This window comes from Physella acuta, unplaced genomic scaffold, assembly GCF_028476545.2.
Source record: "Physella acuta isolate Inbredline_101_S28 unplaced genomic scaffold, ASM2847654v3 ptg001298l, whole genome shotgun sequence".
Classification (NCBI taxonomy): Eukaryota; Metazoa; Mollusca; class Gastropoda; family Physidae; genus Physella; species Physella acuta.
The window spans coordinates 64,562-89,035 of NW_026732813.1; the positions used below are offsets into that span (position 1 = coordinate 64,562).

A 24,474-nucleotide genomic window follows, 5' to 3' on the forward strand; every position below is an offset into this window, starting at 1 on the left:
ATATATATAAATATATAAATATATATATATATATATATATATATATATATATATATATATATATATATATATATATATATATTTATATATATATATATATATATATATATATATTGTATCAGTTTTAATATTTTAAAAATTTATACTGGTTGCAGCCCTTTCTTAACTCACTCTTCAGCATTAAACTCCAAACTACCAGCCAGAACAATTTTCCTTATTAATTTTTTCATCTATTTCTGTTACTTTTCAGACTAGTGGCTACCAATGACGCCCCTATTGCAGGAATGATCATGGCCTTGTGTCTTGTGTTTGGCATCCTGTGTGGCATTAACTGCTCTCGTCTTTGGGAATACGTCCTGCAGTGGGAAATTTAACAGACTTGGTTTTATGTACATAGCTTCAGCTTTTATGGGCCTGTCTTTATTTTACTTGTCATGTTAGAATCTACAACTTTGTGATAGTAAACGTGATGGACATTTCTTTTTTTTTTGTGTGTTGCATTTAAAACTTATTTTTGTTTGTTTGTTTTTAACTGAACAAGTTCAGAATGTAAATTGTGTTTTCAAGCCTTTCTTGTTTTAAACACACCACAGACTGTATGGGTTTATAAGCAGCTACTGAAAGATATACATTAAAATGCTGTTGAGTAGTCACTTACATATAAGCAAGTAATTACAGTATTGTGTGTTTTATATTCCTTTTATCAGTGCCATAAATTCTATACAGTTTAATAATCTCTTAGGTTAATAGCATCTCATTTTATATTCACTCTTCATAATTTAAATTCAGATTGATTTAGAGATATATTTTTGGTAAATTTACACTTATTCTAGTTGTATGTCATTATACTTTATGGTTTAAAATTTCTATGACCATTAATTTTTTTACATAAACTTTGACAATTGTAAAACTATTTTTTAATGAATGTGTTCTAACCATGGCATTGAATATTGGACATTTTTTTTTTATTTAAAGCATCGTGTTCTAGTTGGTGCGGCATTGTCAAGACATTTTTTAAAGCATTTATGTCCCTTTACTGACAGTTCCATGAGATCCATACCACTGCTATGTTAATGTTTAGATCTTTACACTTATCTTTACACCTCTATTGTTATAGATACATAAACTGCTATTAATGTAGGAATTTACGCTTACCTTAAACCACTGTTGTTATAGATACATTAACTGCAATGGCTGTATTGCTTTAGATTTATCTTACACCACAATTGTTATAGATACATAAACTGCTATGGCTGTAAGGCTTTACATTTATCTTATACCACTATTGTTATAGATACATACAACTGAAATTTGTTATTTGAGTGGACTGGCATTTCTTGTATTCCTTGTACCTATTGCTTAAGTCTGGTCTTGCAATTTGTTGCTTCACCTGCGGCATTCAATGTTGTTTCTTTTTTGTTAGCAGCGATGAAGTCTAAGTAGCCTAAAACAATTTAAAAAAACATTTTGTTTTGTTAAAATGTATATATTAGTTTTAGAGTTTCCACTATCATTTACATATTTACAAAATTTTTTTTTTTTTTTTGCGTAGATTTTAAAAACCTTTTTTCTTTGATTACTAATTATTACTATAACTAATTTGTTTGAACTGTTAGAAATAGTTATATTGAAGAAAAGTATTCCCCTGAGCAATGTTGTTCACAGATTTCTTGAATTATTTGTTGTAGTCACAACCAATGGATGTAGACACCTGACTGTAGCAGTACAGTGTGGGTTTAGTTGAGACTTCTCAGGGAAAAACATTAGTTTAACATGAAATTTAACTTTATTTCAACATGATACGCTCGTCTCTCAAAGTTTGTGTTGCTTGTCAGTTGGGTGACTTGAGTGCTTGAGCATTGGCACAAGTTTCCCTTTAGTTACTTCATTCAAGTGTAAAATAGGTTATTTAAAGGATAAATAGGATGGTGATTCGGTTTCATTAAAACATTGCTAATGTGTTCATTGTTAGAAATAACCATTTCCAATAACTGCTTGACTGTGTATGATGTATTCATTACATTTTTTTTCTGTTAAGTTTTATTTCAATTTGTGAATCAGTGTTAATGATATTTATTAGTGTAAAATTGTACACAAGAATTTTGTTTACTATAAACATAACAATAACTTCATATATCATAACATAGAATATCTTTAAATTTACTGCACACTTATGTTTCGTGTACCATCAATATTTCTTATATTAAGTAAACTTAATACTAAATTAACTTTTAGATGAGGTTGTTAAGGAAATGCCTTTACTACATTAAAATAGATATATTTTCAACATTCCAGTATGTAAATCTATGCTTTGCATGAAATTGAAAAACTTATCTGGCAGGAGGGAATATTTTCTGACTACTTGAAACTATTGTTTAGTAGTGCTGAGTCCAAGTTTTCTCATTTCCAGTTGGTCACTGTTTTATCATTTCAACTTTGTCACATCTGTACTGTATCTTTGTCTTGAGCATTTTGGTTTTCATAGTTACATTTTTTTTTGGTTCTATTTTTTAAATTTCTTGCCATAAATTGGGGCTGGGAATAGAACAGTTTAAAATGTTAAATTTTATAGATGTTTTTCTCTAGTTTGTTTCAAAACTGGCTATTAATTTTTTTTCTACATGTGTATGTCATGCTGTATTTTAAAAACTGTATTTGATGTAAATATGAATCAATGATCCCTACTTTTTGTTAAATTATTTATGCCTAATGTTAGTATTTTTTTTTAATAATCTAAGTAAGTTTGAAATTGTTATAGGTTTTTTCAAAGTAAGCTGAGAAATGATTAAGTTAATTAAAAAAAAAAACATTGAATATATTTTATCTTCTAATAGAAATAGAAATACTGATCACTAGTGGGTTTTTTTTTTTTAAAACTAAATATGTTGTAAATTTCTAGCAAAGATTAATTGGTTGAAGGACAACACAATATCATTTCTGTATTATTTAATGTTTACATTTGGATTTGTTTTGTTGCACTCCTATTTGTAAATACATGATGTTGTACTTATGCTGGGGTCTGCTCCTCTTCCAATACAAATGCCTTGTACTGATGCTTATTGGAACTGATGTTTAAGAACTTTAATATAGAACTGTTGTATACATTTTTGTAAGATCTTTGGTGTGGGAGGGGAGGTATTCACCAAATTATATACATTTATCATTACTACTATTTGTTTGTATGTAAATACTGGTATATATGTATTTGCATATATATATATATATATATATATATATATATATATATATATATATATATATATATATATATATATATATATATATATATATTCAAGTATGTCTATACATACATACATAGATACATCAGTACATGCATACAAACATACATACACAGATTCAGAAATACATACCAGTTAAATATATATATATTATTAAAACCTATGGTTTTTTCATGTCTAGGATAAACTGTGCCTATATTTAGAGATGCTGTCATTACCCCATCAATGTGAACCTTAGACCCCTTGTGACTTCTGTCAACTACCCCCTCAAGCTCATCTAAACTGTGGGGGTGGGGGACAGAGGTCATGACACTAGCGTGTGTACCAGCTGTTGATTTATGTCACAGGATGAAACCACTGATTTAACACAACACCCACTACTGTAGTCATGCTTCAAACATCTTGTCTTAAATCACTCATTACTTTTTTTATCCAATCATATATTCATGTCATCATAATTTGATGGATTTATATATATATATATATATATATATATATATATATATATATATATATATATATATATATATATATATATATATATATATATATATGGCTGTACATAATATTAATGAATTTCATGGCTGCAGCTACTTGTAAAAAAATGATTTCGTGGCTAAGTAAATTTGTGAGTTGCAGTGTTAATGGTTTGTTTTTAATTTAATCTTTGCATTTTGAATTTTTTTTTTTTTTTGAAAATTGTTTTTTATCTTAAGTTTTCTGCTTTCCTTATAAAGAAGAATTATACTTAAATGACAATAAATATATCTGCATTCTTTAGGAACTAGTGTGTTTGACCTCAGAATGAAATATTTAAAAACTTAAAACATAGGAGAGTGCTTTGTTGTGTGGTACTTCCTGATATATAGTTATATAATGTCCAGAGCCGGCTTAACATTTTAAAGTGAAGAAATATGTTGAAGTGGACAGTGAGTTACAATAAAAAAAATCTTATCCAATACATTTCTCCTTTTTCATTTGTTGTTACAAAGCTTGGATTCTGTTTGTAATGTTGAATCCCCTAGTTCAGATTCAAGTTTGTAATGTTAAATCAATTAAACCCCCTAGTTTAGTATTAAAATGGCTTTTTTTACCGCTACAAACCATTATTTAATTCCCGTGTTTGGCTTCGCTCATCATGGCTCTAAACTGGCTAATGAAATTTCTCTCCTTTCTATTGGACCAATTTCTTTCTAACTTGGCACATGGTTCAAAACCTGCTGACAATGCAAAGTGATTTGAAATTTGACTTAATTGGATGCTTAATTAGTTTTTAAGAGTTGATTATAAGTTTCTTATATAAAGTAAGTACTAATTCATTTTGATAGGAAAGAAGCCACGGGAATTTCAAACCTGAACTGCCTTGCCATTCCAAGGGGTAAACTTCAAGGAAATATAAGGAGTTTAGCCATGTAGGTAATGGAATATAAAGCTTCAGTGAACTTAGGAAAGCTTCAGCATGGAATTAGTACAAAATTAACGTAGGTGACAATGTGATGTGACATAAAATTTGACTTAATTAGATTGCATTGAAGCAATTATATTTTATTTTAAAATTTAATTTTTAAAATCTTAGTATTAGAAATCAATACAAAATATAGTGAACAATGCTTTACTTTTTAATCTTTTAAATAGAAGTAACTTTTAATATACTTACAGAAAATCATTTATTTTCTTCTTTTTATTGCATTAATGCAATTATATTTTGTTTTAAAAATTTTCTTAATTTAATTATTCAGTCATGTATTTGTTTAAACAGTAATGTCTAGATTTGGTTCCTAACGTATTTCTACCATATTAATTATCTCTGGTTCAACTAATTGGCGCTTTACTTTATTTTTAATTAATTGAGTTATTAAAATAACATAATTTAGATACAGCGTGTTCACCCTGATCTAATTAACAAGGGCCATAACAAAATTAATTGCTCCTTATCTCCCTTTACAGTGACAATACTGTGTCTTCACCAATTAGCAAACAATCAATAGTTAATTGCTTCACGCTTGTTTATAGCATGCACATGATGTGGATTTATCGATACTGATAACACTTCATACTTTTTTAAAAGATGAAAATATTTAAACACAATATCATCGCATCTAAGAAAAATACAGAGTCAACATTCCCTATCTCTAACAGAGCCAACCCCCCCCCCCCACGTCTACCATATCCAACATTCCCTTATCTCTACAAGACCCAATGTTACCCTATCTCCAGCGGATACAACCTTCCTCTCTGTACACGATCCCTTGTATACCATCCCCAACATTCCCCTATCCCAACCATCTCCAACATTTCATTGTATACCATCCCTAAATTCCCTTATCCCAACCATCCCCAACGGTCCCTTGTATACCATCCCCAACATTGCCCTATCTCAACCATCCCCAATATTCCCTTGTATAACATTCCAAACATTCCCCTATCCCAAACACCTCCAACATTCCCCTATTTCAACCATCTCCAACATTCCCCTATCTCAACCATCCCCAACATTCCCTTGTATACCCTCCCCAACATTCCCTTGTATACCATCCCCAACATTCCCCTATCCCAACCATCCCCAACATTCCCCTATCTCAACCATCCCCAACATTCCCTTGTATACCATCCCCAACATTCCCCTATCCCAACCATCCCCAACATTCCCCTATCTCAACCATCCCCAACATTCCCTTGTATACCATCCCCAACATTCCCCTATCTCAACCATCCCCAAATTCCCGTCTCTCTATAGTCGACCAGGCTACACTGAGCCAGAAAACCCATGTATGCTATATTCACTCCCCCCCCCCCGTCACCCCTGCTGGTGTACGGGCCACCAACGAAAGATCTCAATAGCCCCCTGAAGGTTTTCTGCTTTACTTTTTGAGCAAGGACATGTGCTCAATGTCCAACATATTATTTTGAACTAATACCCTGATGCTACACAACTCAGTTCCACGACACCTTGGTCTCTATTTTACCCACTGCGAAAATGTTTAAACTACTTTAATCAACCCTTACATTAAAAGTGTGTGTGTTTACAGTTAATTATCACTTAATTAACTATTGGGCGTTGTTGTGTTGTGGGAGGGAGGGGGGGTAGCAAGTTCTGGACCGACTTTAACCAGGTTATGCATATTTAGAGGAGACAAAAGCGAGGGTCTGACACGGTCAACCAATTTGTCAGCCCGCTGCTTCACTCAATGCAACACTGGACGTTGTGATAGAGATAATTGTAGGAGGGTCAGAGGTCAATCAATTATAGGTCATATGTCACACCAAGTTGATATATTTAGGAAGGAATTTGAATATGAGGGGGTTACAAATTATACATACACACACCACATATATATATATATATATATATATATATATATATATATATATATATATATATATATATATATATATATATATATATATATATATATTGCAGATCCGGATCGGAAATATGCGCAACGGAAAACTGCGCCCAAAAAAAGTGCGCAAGGGCATTTTTTTTAGCATTTATAGACATTAGCAAAGAATGAACACATGTACATCGAAGCATAATAAAACATTTTACACGAAATATCACAAAATATGCGTGCGTCTCCAGGCAAAATACAACCTATAACTGCATGTCAGCGAATAGAATCAGTGCTTGTTTGTACGTTTTTCATTTACTGTAAAAGAAGACAGTCTACTATTTAAATTCCTTTGTAAAAACTGTACCTATGACCTACTAGTCCTGGTGTCTATGTCGACTTGATTAGACCGGTCATTAGACGATAACTTACTTGTCATTTGACTTGAAGATGACCTACTAGTCATTAGACCTCATGACCTATTCATCTACTGTCGTCAAGACATGATGACCTATGAACGACTAGACCCCAGTGTTTTACCATACTTTTTTTTTGGGGGGGGGGGGGGGGGGGGGGGGCTAATTTTTCCAGGGGGGGGGGGGGAACTGGTAACTGGTATATTTTTTCTATATAAATTTCATTCCGTTCGGGGGGGGGGGGGGCAGAGCAAGAAACAGTGCTAGACCCAATGTCATATTTGCCGGTAGACTTGATATCATACTTTAACTGAACACACACACGGGGAAGCACTGAGCAACCACAAATGTTTACTTAAGGTGATATAAATTTGTATGTATTACGACCCCCATATCAATCAACCACTCCAGTGATCATAAAACTAGCATCAGCCTTCAAACAAAGAAAACCGGTTCTATGCATACCGTATCACAATAGCCAAACCAGATCTATTTCAGATTTGCTTGTAACAGCAGTTTTTTTTTTGGTAAGATCTAAACATTAGGAAATGTTTAATTTTACTGCAGCTACTACTTTGATAGCAGATAATAGATTTTATTGGCTACCTAATTATTTTATTCATATATTTTTTCGACCTAGCTGAATAAATGTGTGTATAATTTTTTTTCGAACCTGACGGCCCACGTTGCAGGTGAAGTAGAGTTCACGTTTCTGTGACCTCGTCATGTCTGTAAAGGTCAGCACTATGCCCAGCCGCTTTTTCTTTTCCTAGCAGGAGTTAGGTACCCATAAAAGTTGAGTGATAAAAGTTGAGTGGACTCAATGTACGTGGTACGACTCTAGTCAGGGACCCGAACTCGAGACATTCAGGTTAACAGACGAACGCTCTACTATTCGACCACACCATCCCCTTTTAAAGGTATTACTCATTGAAGAGTAGGCTATATTATTAATAAATAAATTCAAATACAAAATACTCTATTACATTATTTGTTTTATTCCTATGAATGCATTTCGATGAAAAATCTTAAATTTAAGATTTAGTAAATACTAGTTCTAAGTTTATTTTTGTGTTATCAGATTTAAACAATAAGTTTCGCTCTGACATGTAAAGACAATGATTAGTGAGAGTATTCACATTACACCTCAACATATTTACCGTGAAATACAATTTGATTCGCCAACATCCGCGCTACCTGACCTTGACTTATCCACAGTGTCAACAGAAGTCGCCTTAACACAAATCTACCTGTTGATCAGAGCAGACATTAAACAGTAGTTTAGGACTGTGGGCTGTTTAATGAAGTTTTTTTCTTTCTCGTCAGAAAGACGTAGTTCATTACGTGTTTTTAAAGTGATAATTTGTGTGTGTTTCTGCCTGATTGTGTTGAAAATATGCGTCAGCGCTATGGATGTATTCAGGGTTAGTTCTTGCTGACAAGATCATGATGTTTGTAAATTTCGCTGGTGGTCTAGATTTATTATCAAAACATGCGTCGTTCGAAAATAAAAGAATAAAAAGAAATTCATACGAAAATTTGAGGGATTTTTTTTGTCCTGAAAATAACTAATACCAACTCAAACTACGAATTAAAAAGTTCTAATTGACACGAAGAAAACTGCAGGGATCAAGACACAATAGCTTTACGGGTTATCAGTGTAGGTACTCGGGAACTCAGTCCTACAATAAATAAAGGCAGTAAAAAACAGATCAGTAATAAAAGCCGTGATTGGTAGGCCAAAATACGGCGGTGTGGCTGGCAGAGTGAGTGGAGAGGGGACTCGTAGTTTGGTTCACGTCTGGTCTTACCTGATCTTATTACACCTGGTCTACGGACTGTATCACCTGAGGGACTGTATCACCTGAGGGATTATTCAACTGAGGGACTTATTATCTGAGGGACTGTATCTCCTGAGGGACTGTATCACTTGAGGGACTGTATCACCTGAGGGACTGTATCACCTGAGGGACTGTATCACCTGAGGGACTGTATCACCTGAGGGACTGTATCTCCTGAGGGACTGTATCACCTGAGGGACTGTATCACCTGAGGGACTGTATCACCTGAGGGACTGTATCACCTGAGGGACTGTATCACCTGAGGGACTGTATCAACTGAGGGACTGTATCATCCGAGGGATTATTCAACTGAGGGACTTATTATCTGAGGGACTGTATCTCCTGAGGGACTGTATCACCTGAGGGACTGTATCACCTGAGGGACTGTATCACCTGAGGGACTGTATCAACTGAGGGACTGTATCACCTGAGGGACTGTATCACCTGAGGGACTGTATCTCCTGAGGGACTGTATCACCTGAGGGACTGTATCTCCTGAGGGACTGTATCACCTGAGGGACTGTATCACCTGAGGGACTGTATCACCTGAGGGACTGTATCACCTGAGGGACTGTATCACCTGAGGGACTGTATCAACTGAGGGACTGTATCATCCGAGGGATTATTCAACTGAGGGACTTATTATCTGAGGGACTGTATCTCCTGAGGGACTGTATCACCTGAGGGACTGTATCACCTGAGGGACTGTATCACCTGAGGGACTGTATCACCTGAGGGACTGTATCACCTGAGGGACTGTATCACCTAAGGGACTGTATCAACTGAGGGACTGTATCACCTGAGGGACTGTATACCCTGAGGGATTGTATCACTTGAGGGACTGTATCAACTGACTGTATCACCTTAGGGACTAGTCTACGAGACTCATCTCTTCTATCATTACCTGGTATACACTTAATGACTTACGTAAACGATAAAGATATCGTATTTCAAGAAAAAAGATGACGACTTTAGAAAGAAAGAATGGGATAATTAACATAGCCTACAACAGTATCGGAGAGGTAGGTGTTATTTTTCTTCACATAATATACGCGCATTTTTACTTTCGCGTATATACGAAGGTGTCTGTCTGTCTGTCTGTGTGTGTCTGTCCGTGTGTAAACACGATTACTTGAGTACCGTTACAGCTAGGTTGATGAAATTTCATATATCAGTATTTTATCAAAATCGTAGATCCGTATCAACTTTTGAGCGATTTCCGATAACCGGAAGTGGTACTTTTCCTACTTTGAATTTTTCAAAAGCCTATAACTTGAGTACTATTTCAGATAGATACATGAAATTTCACATGTAAGTAAAAAATCTAATTCTCTACCTTCTGTCAAATTTTGAGAAATTTCCGTTGACCGGAAGTAGTAATTTACGCTATTTCCGATTTCTCAAAAAACTAATGTAAATTACTAATAAAGTAAAGTACTAATAATATTGCGCACTATTATGCACTTTTTTATTTGGCGTTCACTTGGTGTGCAATTCTTTTGTCTACGAGATTTTATTCTATTTTTAAAACTTTAAGTATTTAAAATAGATTAAAAATCATGCCTATAGCCCGAGTTCTCATCCCCTGTTATTTTATATATGAATATTCGAGAAAGTTTAGGGGAGATCACTCCCGGTTTATTCATCTTAGTGATCGAAACCAACAAACTATAATACAAGAATAAGAAAAATTTCTCTAGTTGGATATACAATAAAGACGCCAAATTGTGCGCCATGGCGCTTGATAGAGTTATTTAAACAACGATAACTTTGTGATCATGACTTGTATTGAATTTTTTTTTATTTAATAGGTCCGCCCCCTTCCCGCCTCGCGACGCCTTTGAGCGGCATACAGTTTTTTTCCCTAGTCGATATCCATTTAAAGTAGGCGATAGCATTGACCGGACCGCATGAAGTCCTATCATATTGAGCCGTCCACCACAAGACATGTTTAGACTTCAGTTTTTAACACCAGCCGGTGAACCTTGCCCGAAATAAATAGACGGGGGGAACGTCCTAAAGGACTGATAGACCCTGCATGTAGGTTGTGTTAGAACTATGTCATTTAACCAAACAAGATAACAGCCCTCTAGAATCGGAGGGTGGGGAGGGGAACTGTGGTAAAGGGGTCATCCATAAATGACGTCACGCTTTTTTGGACGATTTTTACCTCCCCCTCCCCTCCGTCACACATCGTCACAAAAAGCCAGACCCCCCCCCCCCTAAAATGGCGTCACACCTCAGCCTACAACGACCCTCAAAATTGCAGTTGAATTTTTTTTAAACATCGATATTTTTCCAAAATCTTGTCTGAACTCTGTGAAAATAGAGTATTTTGAAAAATTCCTATTACAATTTATTAAAACAGTTTTTCTAAAACGCGAAATAACGCCTAAAATTCTAACATTGCTTTTTATAATGCAAAAGTGTGGCGTCGCACCATCTGAACCCCCTCCACCTCCCCCCCCCCCCCCATCACACACCGTCACAAAATTACGGACCCCCCTACGAGTGTGACGTCATTTATGTACGACCCCAAAGATGGATAATATACATTTATGATCTCTTCACAAATACGTATCTAATGCCATATTTAATCAAATTTTGGTATGTACATACACAAACACACATACATGTTACTAACGTATAAGCTTACATGTTACATAATCGTAGACATACACTCGCCTACATACACTTAAGCATCCGCATACAGACGCAGGGCATACTAATAGGCCATATATTTATGAAGTCACAAAGTGCAGTTACTTTTGTTGATGTTATTTTCACCTCAAATCTCGCGTTGTACCTTACTCCAAATGGAGAAGATCTGCAGGATACAACCTCTCCGTTCCTTACGTCTGTTGAGCTTGTACGTAAAAGTCTCGCCACCCTTTTGATGTGACTTCTTCACACCAGTCACCCAACCACTTCACCACATCGTTATCTCTCCACACGACCTTGCCCCAACCACAACTAGCTAAACCACATGTGGATCGTCGTTAGGGCGATCGCCAGCCAAACCTAACATGCACAGAGACTGATCACAATTTCTTCCCGGCAAAAATTACAGTCTTGCTGTCACTTCATGTCAGACCTTATCTTATAGGCTAAAGTCTTTCATACGTTCACATGTTTATTTAGATCTCACTTAATGCAACATTGCTAAAACTCAAGTCAAACGAAATATTCTGAACACGAAATCCGAGACAATCAACAAAAACTGAAAATGCGCGGAAAATATCGACGAAAATTAAAAAACGACAAATGAAACACATTTTTTTCGAGAGTAAAAAGTCAACGAAAAACGAAAAAGACCTATACAAAAACAAAAGTCGACGAACGATGGTATACTAACACACAAAAATGGGGGTACTGTGTCATGACAGGAACTCCGGCCCAAGATCTACTGCCCGAGTATTTACTGACTACAGACAAATGTCAGACGTGAGAACTAGAGGCCTATCTTAATATAGATGGAAGGCACGTCGCCATTTCTGTTTATTTGTAGAAGGTTAAAAAATTTAAATAACGATTTAAGTCAGCTAAATATAGAATATTTCTTCTTGAATACCCCAAAGATCCAAACTCTAAGAAAGGCGCAGGATTTCTGTTGCCAAAAACAGAAACAATCATGAAGAACTGTCCTTACATACGTTTTATGTAAAACGCGTTCATCGCGTTTTAAAACCAGATTTTCTATTTTGTCGAGACTGTATAGTATAATGTCGTATATTTTTCCATGCATTGAAACGCAAACAGCATGAAGTTTGAAGTTCAGTTTTTAGTTAACAAAAAGAAAAACAAAGTCTTTCCTCATATTGAAGTTTTAAATAATAGATACGGTTAATTCAACGTAGCAGTAGTTTGATAAACCCGTTAACTGCTTGTGATATAAAAAGACACGGATTAAGATCGTAAACATGTTGTTTAACCTTTGCCTTCTACACCAGGAAGACTTAAGTCTACATTCAATGGTGGAATGGGTAGCAGGGACCAGTGTTTCTTTCAGATTTTTTTTCTCCTGAGGGGGGGGGGGCGGGGGGGGAGCGGACTACGTTTTCCGGGCAGGGGGCGGGGCGGATAAAGTATATAATAATATATAAAGTATATATTTTCTATTTAAATTCTATTTCGTTCTGGGGGTAGACGTTCATCGGATGTCTGGAAGAAACTCTCGCAGGGACATCGGGAGCGCACTAGAATTTTCGGGGACGGGGGGGGGGGGGGGGGTTAGTCGGACACAGGTGCTTGAAAGAAACTCGGCTATCACCAATGAAGTATCACCACGCAGAAGTACCTAACATACACAATCAGCGCAGATTCGACCTGTATGGGCCTAAAAATACTTGTTTACATTATTTTTCATGGTTGTTGTTGGTTCTGTTCTCTACATTGAAAGCTTGCATTTTTCCATGTTCCCGATTTAACAATATACTGAGAACTAACATACTCACATCTATACAATTTTTTTTTTCTCTACGCCCCTGCGCGCAATAACAAATAAATAGATAATTTAAAAAAGCTTTGTATATGTTGGTAGAATTTAAACATAATTTGATCAATAAAGGTTGCTTTTATGCCTAAAACGACATGAGTTTTGATAACGTACGCAATCGGCAATTGAGAAATAAAAAAAAAACACAAGCTTTGTAAATTCTACACAGGTTGAGTGCTGTTGATAAAAATAATAACCCTGTCAGTTTTGTGTTTTGACTTGAGCTCTGATGTGTGCCAACAATACAAGCTTAGGCTTAGTACGCTTTTATTTTGTTGTTGAACTTATGTCGTACTAAACAAAACATAGTTTTACTACGGTAAACACATGTGGTTTTATTTTATTTTATTTTTTTCTGAGGGGTGGGTGGGTGGTGGTAATATTTAGATGAAAGTTATATTTAGGATTTTATATCATTTCATTTTGTGACGTGAAGGATGCGTGATCCAAATAATGTTTGTTGCATTTTAAATACTGATTTAATATTGTATTTTCTGAAGTTTGTGTTGATACAATCATAAAGCATAATTCGTTATACTTTTACAAGCTTGTATTTAACTAATTGCTTTCTAAGTCATGCTTTTGTCACTGGTTGAAACGGGCGTTCGAAATTTCGATCACTTTTAAAGGACCGATTTCTTTTAAACTTGGCACGTGGGTAAAAACCCGATGAAAATGCTATATGACATCCTTTTTGACATAACAAAATGTTATATTAATTTTTTTTAATTAATCAAATTTTCCTATATAAGGTACTAATTTTCCGTGCTATTATATACACATTTTTGCGTTCATCTGGTGCGCAAAATCTTTTTGCTAAGCGATTCTATTTAAAAACTTTTTATTCTTTTTAGTGCAGCATTTAATATAATGTGTTTATTAAAACGTTTTTGTTATTATTTTAAAATAAATTCTAATTACTGATAAAAATTATTCTAAAAAATCAAATATTTAAAAAAAAAATTGAATTGATAAAATAATTCTAAAACTATTTTAGCGGCTTATTTTCAATACAAAAATATGAAAATGAATGTAATCGATTGTTCTCAAACGGCTTTAATTTTTTTAATCTATCTATAATTTTATCGCTTCCTATATTTAATTTTTTTCTAAAATTTAGTATGATTACATAGACGTTTCCTACCTAATGTCGCGTAGAACAATTTTTAAATTCGATATTGAAACTCATCTTTTTAAATTTGCATTTTTAATTTCCATTTAGAAACACTCTGAAATCATACTCTTGAATACACTCATAACTAAACTTTTAATAGTTGAAATATTTTCACACCAATCGTTTTTAAAAAGTGCATCAGATTACATACACCATCGCATCTTAGAGTCTAGTATTGTTTAGGTAGCCGATATACTGGCTCTATTTTATGCGGCAGCAGGTATCTTTTATATGTATTTATTTATACACGTTTAATTAGTATGGTACTTATAATCTGGACATCAACTGGACATTTTTGATGCTTTATTATTCAAAATGATTATTCTAATCCCAGAAGTAGCTGTATTTAATATTACCAATCATCTTCCTGGCCGTAGCATTAGTTATAATCATAACTATGACCCTAACATCAATACCAACATGGGAAAAAAACGTAAACTGTCGCTGTTTTTTCCCAATATGAACTTTTGACGAATCGTACTGGTATGACCACAATACTTTAGATAAAGTTATCCCTTACCATATAAATGAATTGTTTTGACCATCCCTAACCCTGCTGTTGTTTTATTCCAGCAGCTACATACCCCTACCAAAGAAAACGTCTCCTACGACACTGGAGCTCCACCCAGCCCTGATGAAACCCCGGCAGAGGCGCCACCAGGGGAGGGTAACTCTGGCGAATCTAGCGCAGACGCCGTTGACGAGCTCCAGCAACATCTGGGCGGCTACGGGCGCTACCAGATCCTGGTCTTCTTTTTGCTGAGTCTGACCTACATGAGGGGTGGTTGGCATGTGTGGATACCCATATATCAGGTCAGACTTGGGGTTGGCATGTGGGGATACCCATATATCAGGTCAGATTTGGTGTTGGCGTGTTTGTACCCATATATCAGGTCAGACTTGGGGTTGGCATGTCTGTACCCATATATCAGGTCAGACTTGGTGTTGGCATGTGGGGATACCCATATATCAGGTCAGATTTGGTGTTGGCGTGTTTGTACCCATATATCAGGTCAGACTTGGTGTTGGCATGTGGGGATACCCATATATCAGGTCAGACTTTGTGTAAGATCTGTAAGATATATCAGGTCAGACTTGGGCTTACATCACCAGTTGGGAAACTGGTTGAAACCAGAAATAATGACTATTTTGTTTATTAGAGGAAGATCATGTGTCGAAAAGTAATTTACTTATTTATTTTTTTAAAACGTATGGTATTTCAAGGAAGGGGGAGGGATAGAGTGGCATCAAATTTTGATAAACCATTAGTTAACCAGCTCAGCTCAAATGGGTAGCCAACATTATACGGGCATAAACTGCTTCCTTCCTCGGCGTCTCGTAAAACCTGGTGCCGGGCGGGGTGGTATGAGAAGTTCAGTTCAAACAAACCACTAGACGACACCAACTCTGTTGTAGCTCCCCGTTTCATGCCGTGACACACTTATTGTTTGCATGCCACCAGACGTGGGAGCCCGCCTACCACTGTCAAGCTGCCCCGGGACTCGGCCTGAACGATTCTGTCCCCTGGGACCTACAAGATGGCGCTGTGGTCTACAGCACGTGCGAGCAGTACGTCAACAAGTCGGTCAGCAACGCCACCACCGCGTGCACGAACGGTTGGGTCTACATGTGGGACTCGCCCTACACATCCATTGTTTCTCAGGTCAGTCTGTGTGTCCATAGGTCTCTGGACATCCTACACATCCATTGTTTCTCAGGTCAGTCTGTGTCCAGTGTTGTTACTGGACAAAGTAGCCGGTACTTCCCCCCCCCTCCCCCACGGCACTATTACACTACGAATTACTAATATCAATTAGTCCAACAAAAAAAGGCGATTGAAATTATTTTGTTTTAATATCTTTTTAAAAGATTACCCTCTCGAACCTGACGGTCCATGTTGCAGATAAAGTAGAGTTCATCTGTTTCTGTGTCCTTTGTATATGAAGGTGTGGTCAGCATTATGCCCAGATGTTTTTACTTTCCCTGACGTACGGTACGTCAGGTATTCGTCAGAGATGGATGAACTCTGGGACGTCCAAAGGACTCAGGATTCGAACTCTATATATTCGGGTTAGCGACCACACACTCTACCATCCAGCTAGTTGGCAGAATTAATCCTTAGTATAGTACTTTGGATAATAATAATTCAGAGGGCACCTGGATACCATAGGATAGCTCAGGACCTACATCTTTCATAGCTATTACAATCATTTGTTGGTATCTTTATGATGTATATGATTTATGGCACATCTTTAAAAAATAATAACTATAACAATAACGATTACAATAGCTATAGCAACAGCAAGAACAACAACAAAAACAACAAAAACAACAAAAACAACAACAGCAATAACAATAATAATCACAACGAGCCGACCCGCGGCATATCATACGCAGCTATTTAGTTGTTTTATTTTCTACTTTTCAGTAGTTCATTATTTGTGAATTCGACAGTACCAATGCTACCACTGAAAATATTTGCTTTAAAACACTATCAGTAGGTCGTTAAGGACGATACTACCCCCACCCTCCTTTCTCCCAACCCCTACCCTACACCCCCCGCCCCCCGTGAAAGCAGCCACCTCTTAGTTACCTCCCCTAAGTTTAAAATCGTTTCAAACTAAATTATCTGCCCCTAATAGCCGTCACTAAACCCGGCTCTACGAATGTAAACATTTAGCGTGAACCACAGCTCACCAGACCATGTAGGGGTGGGGTGGTAGGGAGCGCGCTTACAGCTTGTTTTCTAGCGTCTCAAAGAAGAGAATTATATATATATATATATATATATATATATATATATATATATATATATATATATATATATATATATATATATATATATATATATAGTAATAGGAACTTCATATCCCTCTGATGTAGTTTGATCTGGTGTGTGACCACACCTACCAAAACGGGCTGACCACAACCCTGTACATGGTCGGGACAACCTGTGGGGTCATCTTCCTCACCCCCCTGGCTGACAGGTTCGGCTCCAAGACGGTCATGCTCGTGTGTCTGTGGGTACAGGCTGTCTTCGCTACCTGTCTCATCTGGGCCGGGAACATCGTTGTCTTCTGTGTCTTCAAGTTCTTTATTGGTATGTGTAACATGGTAAGTGGGGTAAGTCTGTGTAACAATAGTAAATGGGGTAAGTTTGTGTAATGTGATAAGTGGGTAAGTTTGTGTAACATGGTAAGTGGGGTAAGTTTGTGTAATATGGTAAGTGGGGTAAGTTTGTGTAATGTGATAAGTGGGGTAAGTGTGTTGTAGAAGGTAAGTGGGGTAAGTCTGTGTAATATGGTAAGTGGGGTAAGTCTGTGTAATATGGTAATTGGGGTAAGTCTGTGTAATATGGTAAATGGGGTAAGTTTGTGTTAAATGGTAAGTGGGGTAAGTCTGTGTAACATGGTAAGTGGGGTAAGTCTGTGTAACATGGTAAGTGGGGTAAGTCTGTTGTAGATGGTAAGTGGGGTATGTTTGTGTGATATGGTAAGTGGGGTAAGTCAGTGTAACATGGTAAATGGGGTAAGTCTGTGTAACATGGTAAGTGGGGTAAGTTTGTGTAACATGGTAAGTGGGGAGTAAGTCTGTGTTTATGGTAAGTGGGGTAAGTGTGTAATATGGTAAGTGGCTATGTCTATCGTAGGTGGTAAATGGGGTAATTCTGTGTAATATGATAAGCGGGTGTAGGTTTGTGTAACATTCTAAGTGGGGTAAGTCTGTATAAGTCTGTTTATAATTGGGGTAATTCTTACGCCCATAATTAATGGTGGAAGTCTGTGTTCATGGTCAAAGGGGGGGGGGGTATCTGTGTAACACTAAATGGTATGTGTAACAGGGTAAATTGGGTAAGTCTAATAACATGGTAGACGTGATAAACTTACTTTCACACTGCCATTCACCATCTCTCACCTAGACCGTGGCCCTTTGTGTGTTTGTCCTCATGTCGGAGACCTTCGATGCCACCCACAGGGCAGTGCCCACCATCGCCATGCAGTTTTTCTGGGCAGTGGGCATCATGAGCATGGCACTGCTCGGCTACCTCATCCCCAGGTGGGAGGATCTGGAACTGACCATCGCTCTCCCGTTTAACATCCTGTCACTGGCGTATATTTTGTAAGTATTTTGGACGCTAATTTCTTTGCAATCTGATATGGATTAGAACCTGCATCATCTCGCTTAATCACGGAAGCGCTGATCAATATTTTAGATATTTGGCTAATGTTTTATACTGTCCTTAATAGTTTTTTGTTAGCATGAATTTTTCACAAGTCTTTAAAGGCGTTACTATTTTACTTATAATTAAATTAATTAAGGCTTTACTTAAAATATATTTTTTGTAAAGATATTAGTTTAGACACTGATAAAAGTAAATCATTTTGAAAAATCAGTTTTTTACACTTAATTCTAAGAGTCACTGCTCTAGACCAAGCTAACTTTTTAGAATAAAATTGCTGTTAAAAAGGGAAAGATGCAATTAAGGGGTAGGATAGGCCGTCATATTCTTTTAGGTCTGACTTTTTGTGAAGGGGGTGGACGGCGTGGGTTAATCGGCAAAAAAGCGTGACGTCACACATGGACTCCCCATTCATATAACCATACCAACATGGTTCTGATACATTCCTATCCCCAGCATCATCCCCAACTCCCTGCCCTGGCTCCTGGCTAAGGGTAAAGTGAGCGAGGCCGAGTCTGTCATCAACAAGTTCACCAGAATCAACAGACTGCCCGCTGTACCAGACCTCCAGAATAAACTTGCCAAATTTAAACGGGAGAAATCAAAGTACGTGGGTTGTTTTTTTCTTTCAATATCTTAGATTACAGAGAAATCGCTCACAAGTGAAGCTGATTGTTTTCTACAGTATAAGCACGTTTAGTCTGTTGGGAGGAACTAGACTTTTACTAGACGTATGGTAGTGCCTATTCAGAAGTCTCAACATATTTTATTCATGCACTAATGGACACCTTCCAGTGTTTTTCTTTTTTTTTTGTAAAAAAAAATATTTTCAAAAATATTTTTGATACATTAATTAATGAAAGTAAAGGCGGCTGTGCTGACCACACCATCCCTTCATATACCGAGGTCACAGAAACAAGTGAACTCTACTTCACTTGCCCATGGAGAGTCATGCTTGAAAAGGGAACTTTTAGTTTACTATGAGATACGAGCAGTGTTTCTTCGGGGGTGGGGGCGGTAGACTTTCTTCGGGGGGGGGGGGGGGCGGAGTCCCCCCCCCCCCCCCCCCCCGAAGAGATGCCTGGAAGAAAATCTGGATACGAGATCTACCATATGTTACCATTGTAAAACTTATCACATGCTGTACAATGTATATTTAACAGTGTAATACCGTGTTAAATATAAACCTGGCCATTTATGATTCTTCTCCCAGGGAACCAGCCAGCAAACTCTCCCGGGAACAAACAAACCCAGCTTTCTCTAACACAACTGAGAACGGAACTGACGCCATGAAGAAGCCCGCGCATGACAACGAAATACAAATAGAAAAGGAAAAAGTCCACCATACGGGGAGTCAAGCAGATCAAGCCACAGATCAAGCCGTGTATACGGTGTTAACTTTGTTTAAAACACCCAGACTGAGGATCCATTCATTGATCATGTTTTATTTATTGTGAGTTGTTTACGTTACAGTACCGGTGTAAACCTAGTCTAAATCACATGTTTTATTTTGTGAGTTGTTTACGTTACAGTAACGGTGTAAACCTAGTCTAAATCACATGTTTTATTTTGTGAGTTGTTTACGTTACAGTAACGGTGTAAACCTAGTTTAAAACACCAATTATTTATTTTGTGTGAGCTGTTAAGGTTAATGACGTAAAGGGCGGTCCCTAAATAACGTTTTACTATGTTACTTTATTTTCCTTTACACCTGTACGATCCATTAATTAGGGCAAGCAGTAGCTTACGCAGGGCGCATCATCACTATATATATATATATATATATATATATATATATATATATATATATATATATATATATATATATATATATATATATATATACATGGCGCCTATTTCTTGACCCGCCACTCCCCCTAGCCCGAAAACCTGAATACGCCTCAGAGGTCAAGTATGGTCACAAAATGCCAGAACACTACCCCTCCTCCAAAACTGACATCACAGTCGTTGCCCCTCTCACTCATACATGAATGTGTTTTTATTCTTTTTCCTCTTTGACAAATTTTAAATACCCCCTGATATCCGTTCTGAGTCTCAGTTCCCCTAGTTGTGTGACGTCATTTATAAATAGTCACAAGATAAAAATGCCCTGGCATATTTTGGCATCATGTTCACAATTTCTCCCCCAGTCTGGTAAATGCCCTGGCATATTTTGGCATCATGTACACAATTTTATCCCCAGTCTGGTAAATGCCCTGGCATATTTCGGCATCATGTACACAATTTTATCCCCAGTCTGGTAAATGCCCTGGCATATTTTGGCATCATGTACAGCACACCTGAGCTGAACGGTGATCGTTTCTTCAACCTCTTCCTTCTCGGCGTTGTGGAGATTCCCGCCTACATCATCTGTATCTTCTCCAACAAAATGTGAGTCCTTTTACATTGGTAACACATTTTTTTTTTTAATTTCTAAAGTTTCAAACTGAACTAAACTAAAATTTATAAATTCAATATGTTGCAAAGTTTTCTCAATAAACTTTTATTTTATTTCAGTATCGGCCGACGGCGGTCCATTAGCATATTTTTGTTTATTTGTGCCGTTACAAACCTGGCGGTTATTTTTATACCCGATGAATCAGGTTAGTGGGTCACTTTTTTTTTAGAAAATAAAATCTTTGAAACACAATCTGTAGAGTAATTTAAACCCTAAGAACTGGCACAAGACAAGACATTGATTAATAAAAATTCTAAATTTTTATCTAAAAACTGTTACTGTTGGCGGTAGACTTTCTTACAAACTCTGTTCAACACTCATTTTTGAGACGTCCAATCATAGGTAGATCTAGTCATGTTTTTATCGTTAGAGGGAGGGGGAGGGATATATATATATATATATATATATATATATATATATATATATATATATATATATATATATATATATATATATATATATATATAAGTGTGCGGTAGGGTTCAATGTTTTTCACGAGATCCAGCCACGAGTTTACAAATACAACCTATACTTATTATTTAAAGAGAACTGTAAAAATTACAAACAAGCAAAAGACAAGTTAAATTATTGATAGCCCAACATTTTCCTCCAAATGTTGCGAGCAGCTGACGGTACTGACCTGAAGAAACTGAAAACGGCTTTGGTGATCATTGGGAAGTTCGGCATCACCGGGTCCTACTCCGCCATCTACCTGTACGCTTCTGAGGTGTTTCCCACCGTCATCAGGTAGGCTTCCCGGATAGACCTGTTTGTTTTTGTTTTTTGTTAAATTAAAAAAGTAAAGTTCCCTTTTCAAACCTGACGGTCCATGGGGCAAGTGAAGTAGAGATACCATTTTTTTGTGTGATTTCGGCATTTGAAAGGGATGCTGTGGTCAGCATTAAACTCGGTCGTCTTTACTTTTCCTAACGTGAGTTAGATACCCATCAGAGTTGGCTTGACTCAGGGACCGTCTACTGACTTGAACCCGGATTCGAACTCGAAACTTTCAGGCTAGCAGTCTAGTGCTCTCTCGCTAAACCGCGCCGTCCCATTAAAAAAATAATTCTTGTCATTTAATAACGTCAGATTGAAGTTATTTAAGTCGCTAAGCAGATATCATTTCTTCTAAACATCAGAAACCAAGCAGTCGGAGCATCATCATTTTTTGAAAACATCGGCAGCATAGCCGCCCCCAATATGGTATATGTGGTAAGTTTTATCGGCAACATAGCCGCCCCCAATATGGTATATGTGGTAAGTTTTATCAGAGTCCTCAGATAACCCAAACGTTTCCCATACTGTTGAGCATTGTAAACTGGATTAATTTTGTCATGTATTTGAACAAAGGTCAAAGGGATCGTCCATAAATAACGTCAAACTCGTAGAGGGGAGGGGGGGGGGGGGTCCGTAATTTTGTGACGTTATGTGATGAGGGGGAGGGGGGATTCAGATGTTGTGGCGTCACACTTTTGCATTATAAAGAAGCAACATTAGAAAACGAATTTTAGCCGTTATTTCGCGTTTTAGAAAACTGTTTTGATAAATTGTAATAGGAATTGATTAAAATACTCTATTTTGACATAGTTCAGACAAGATTTGGAAAAATATCGATTCAACTGCAATTTTGAGGGGGGTTGTAGGTTGAGGTGTGACGTCATTTTAGGGGGGGGGGGGGTCTGGCTTTTTGTGACGATGTGTGACGGGGGGTGGGGGGGGGGGGGGTAAAAATTGTCAAAAAAAGAGTGACATCATTTATGTATGACCCCAAGTACCCTTTCGAACCTTACGTCCAAGTGGCAGGTAAAGTAGAGTTCGCCTGTTTCAGTGACCTCGGCATATGAGACCTCTCCCCTCCCCATTGTCACAAAAAGCCTAATTCCCACCCCTAAAAAGACGTCACAGCTCAGCCTTTAACTCCCGCCCTCAAAATTCCCCAATAAAAAAATGAAACAACAGTTTCTTTCTAAAATATTTACTGAGCTTAGTCAAAGCATACAAAAATCACACAAAATAACGGCTAAAATTCGGTTTTTAACATTATTTTTTAAATGCTAAAGTGTGTCGTCACACTTTCTAAAATGTTCGATGTTTTTGTGTACGTTAACCCTCTATGCACTGATCTCTGATATCTAGAATAACAGTCTCAATAATTTACCACTGGGGATCTTTGGAGGCATGACTATTCTTGGGTGCGGGCTGGTGTTGCTTCTTCCAGAAACCCACAACCACCCCCTCCCGCAGACGATAGATGACGTAGAAAAGAGCGCAACAAGGGCGGCAACTACGGACACACAACAGTAGCTGGATTAGCCTCGGGAAGCGTCATATTCATCTCACACGGTTAACTTCAAATCATTTCAGTTGTTATAACAAAACTATATGCAGGTTTAGTATGCTATACATAGGTTAATATCCTTCATAAAAACTAATTCTTATTTCTAGTTAAGTAGCCTAACAAAATTACTACATACAATAAATTGTATATATGTTAATTCATGTGTTTAAAGATGGAACATTTATATGCAACTCATTTTAAACCATATAGATCTAGGCTAGGCCTATTTATTACAGTTTCATTTGCTCGTTAAAACATAAATTATCAGGAATGATTTACATTTTCATTAATGGAGAACATGGCACGTGATTTTCACATTGTAATAATAATTAATACCCGACTATTTTGTTTGTAAACATTATACTTATATGTTTTTGTTATTCTATGTACTTTTAAATTTGAAATAAAACAATTTTTTATGCATTTCATTTGGTGTTATTTTACAACATATTAAATTGCATTCATTTACCTACACGTTTTATACACTTAATAGTAAAATGTACTGTTAAGTTAGTTTGGTCGACTACGTTTTGTATGTTGTTGTGTAGAAGTGTTCTTTCTTTTAAAGCTTTACATTCAGTATTTACGTCTTGTTCATGTGGCTTCACCATTCCTATAAGGGCTGGTAAGTAGGCCACCAACCAGTTCTATGGCTCATGCAGGTTTTATTGAGCCGTAGAACTAGTTGGTGACCTACTTACCAGCCCTATAGATTATCTTGATTTCAGTCGTTGCTGTTACTCATGACGGTAATAATAATTCTAAAACTTTTTTTGTCATAAAGTTACGGAGTAGGCCTAAATAAAATTACGGTAAAATTAAACATCCTTGGCGCTGTTTTTTTTTAAATTCATTTAATGTGTTTAAGAAAAATGAACTCTTGGCAATGGAATTTAAAAAGTACCTACAGACATTTTCACTATCGGCGATGTTAGGAAAAGGTAGGTTAAATCCGGAGTTAATATTTAAAAAAAAACTACTGTAAGGTTTTAAAAATACAA

At 36.7% G+C, this 24,474-nt stretch overlaps 2 protein-coding genes across 5 annotated transcripts in view; both read left to right on the forward strand.

Moving 5' to 3' along the window:
* LOC131958185 (equilibrative nucleoside transporter 1) overlaps positions 1–3,166 on the forward strand; it is a 28,886-nt gene extending 25,720 nt beyond the window's left edge. Inside the window, exon 15 of the mRNA XM_059323058.1 lies at positions 251–3,166. Coding sequence (XP_059179041.1) covers positions 251–374 — 124 coding nt within the window. The 3' untranslated portion in view covers positions 375–3,166. The remainder of the gene's footprint in view (positions 1–250) is intronic.
* A 6,602-nt stretch (positions 3,167–9,768) lies between these two features.
* Positions 9,769–23,901, forward strand: LOC131958186 (solute carrier family 22 member 21-like). Of its 4 annotated transcripts, none has more exons than XM_059323059.1 (12): positions 9,769–9,850; positions 15,071–15,310; positions 15,960–16,160; positions 17,381–17,611; positions 18,417–18,616; positions 19,134–19,283; positions 19,891–20,130; positions 20,934–21,068; positions 21,195–21,280; positions 21,762–21,882; positions 22,275–22,347; positions 23,272–23,901. In XM_059323059.1, the coding sequence occupies exons 1-12, from the start codon at positions 9,791–9,793 to the stop codon at positions 23,437–23,439; spliced, it is 1,905 nt and encodes a 634-aa protein (XP_059179042.1). In that variant the 5' UTR covers positions 9,769–9,790; the 3' UTR covers positions 23,440–23,901. The 4 variants fall into 4 exon arrangements, with proteins under 4 accessions (XP_059179042.1, XP_059179043.1, XP_059179044.1 ...); XM_059323060.1 differs by having other exon boundaries at positions 15,074–15,310; XM_059323061.1 differs by lacking the exon at positions 9,769–9,850 and adding an exon at positions 13,759–13,778.
* Positions 23,902–24,474: the final 573 nt, after the last annotated feature.

Excerpts from the sequence above, each read along its gene's own strand:
- LOC131958186 (XM_059323059.1), top strand. The coding sequence starts at position 9,791 with ATGACGACTTTAGAAAGAAAGAATGGGATAATTAACATAGCCTACAAC. Across the intron at positions 18,617-19,133 it reads CTGTCACTGGCGTATATTTT|CATCATCCCCAACTCCCTGC; the intron begins GTAAGTATTTTG and ends TCCTATCCCCAG. Across the intron at positions 21,069-21,194 it reads TGTATCTTCTCCAACAAAAT|TATCGGCCGACGGCGGTCCA; the intron begins GTGAGTCCTTTT and ends ATTTTATTTCAG.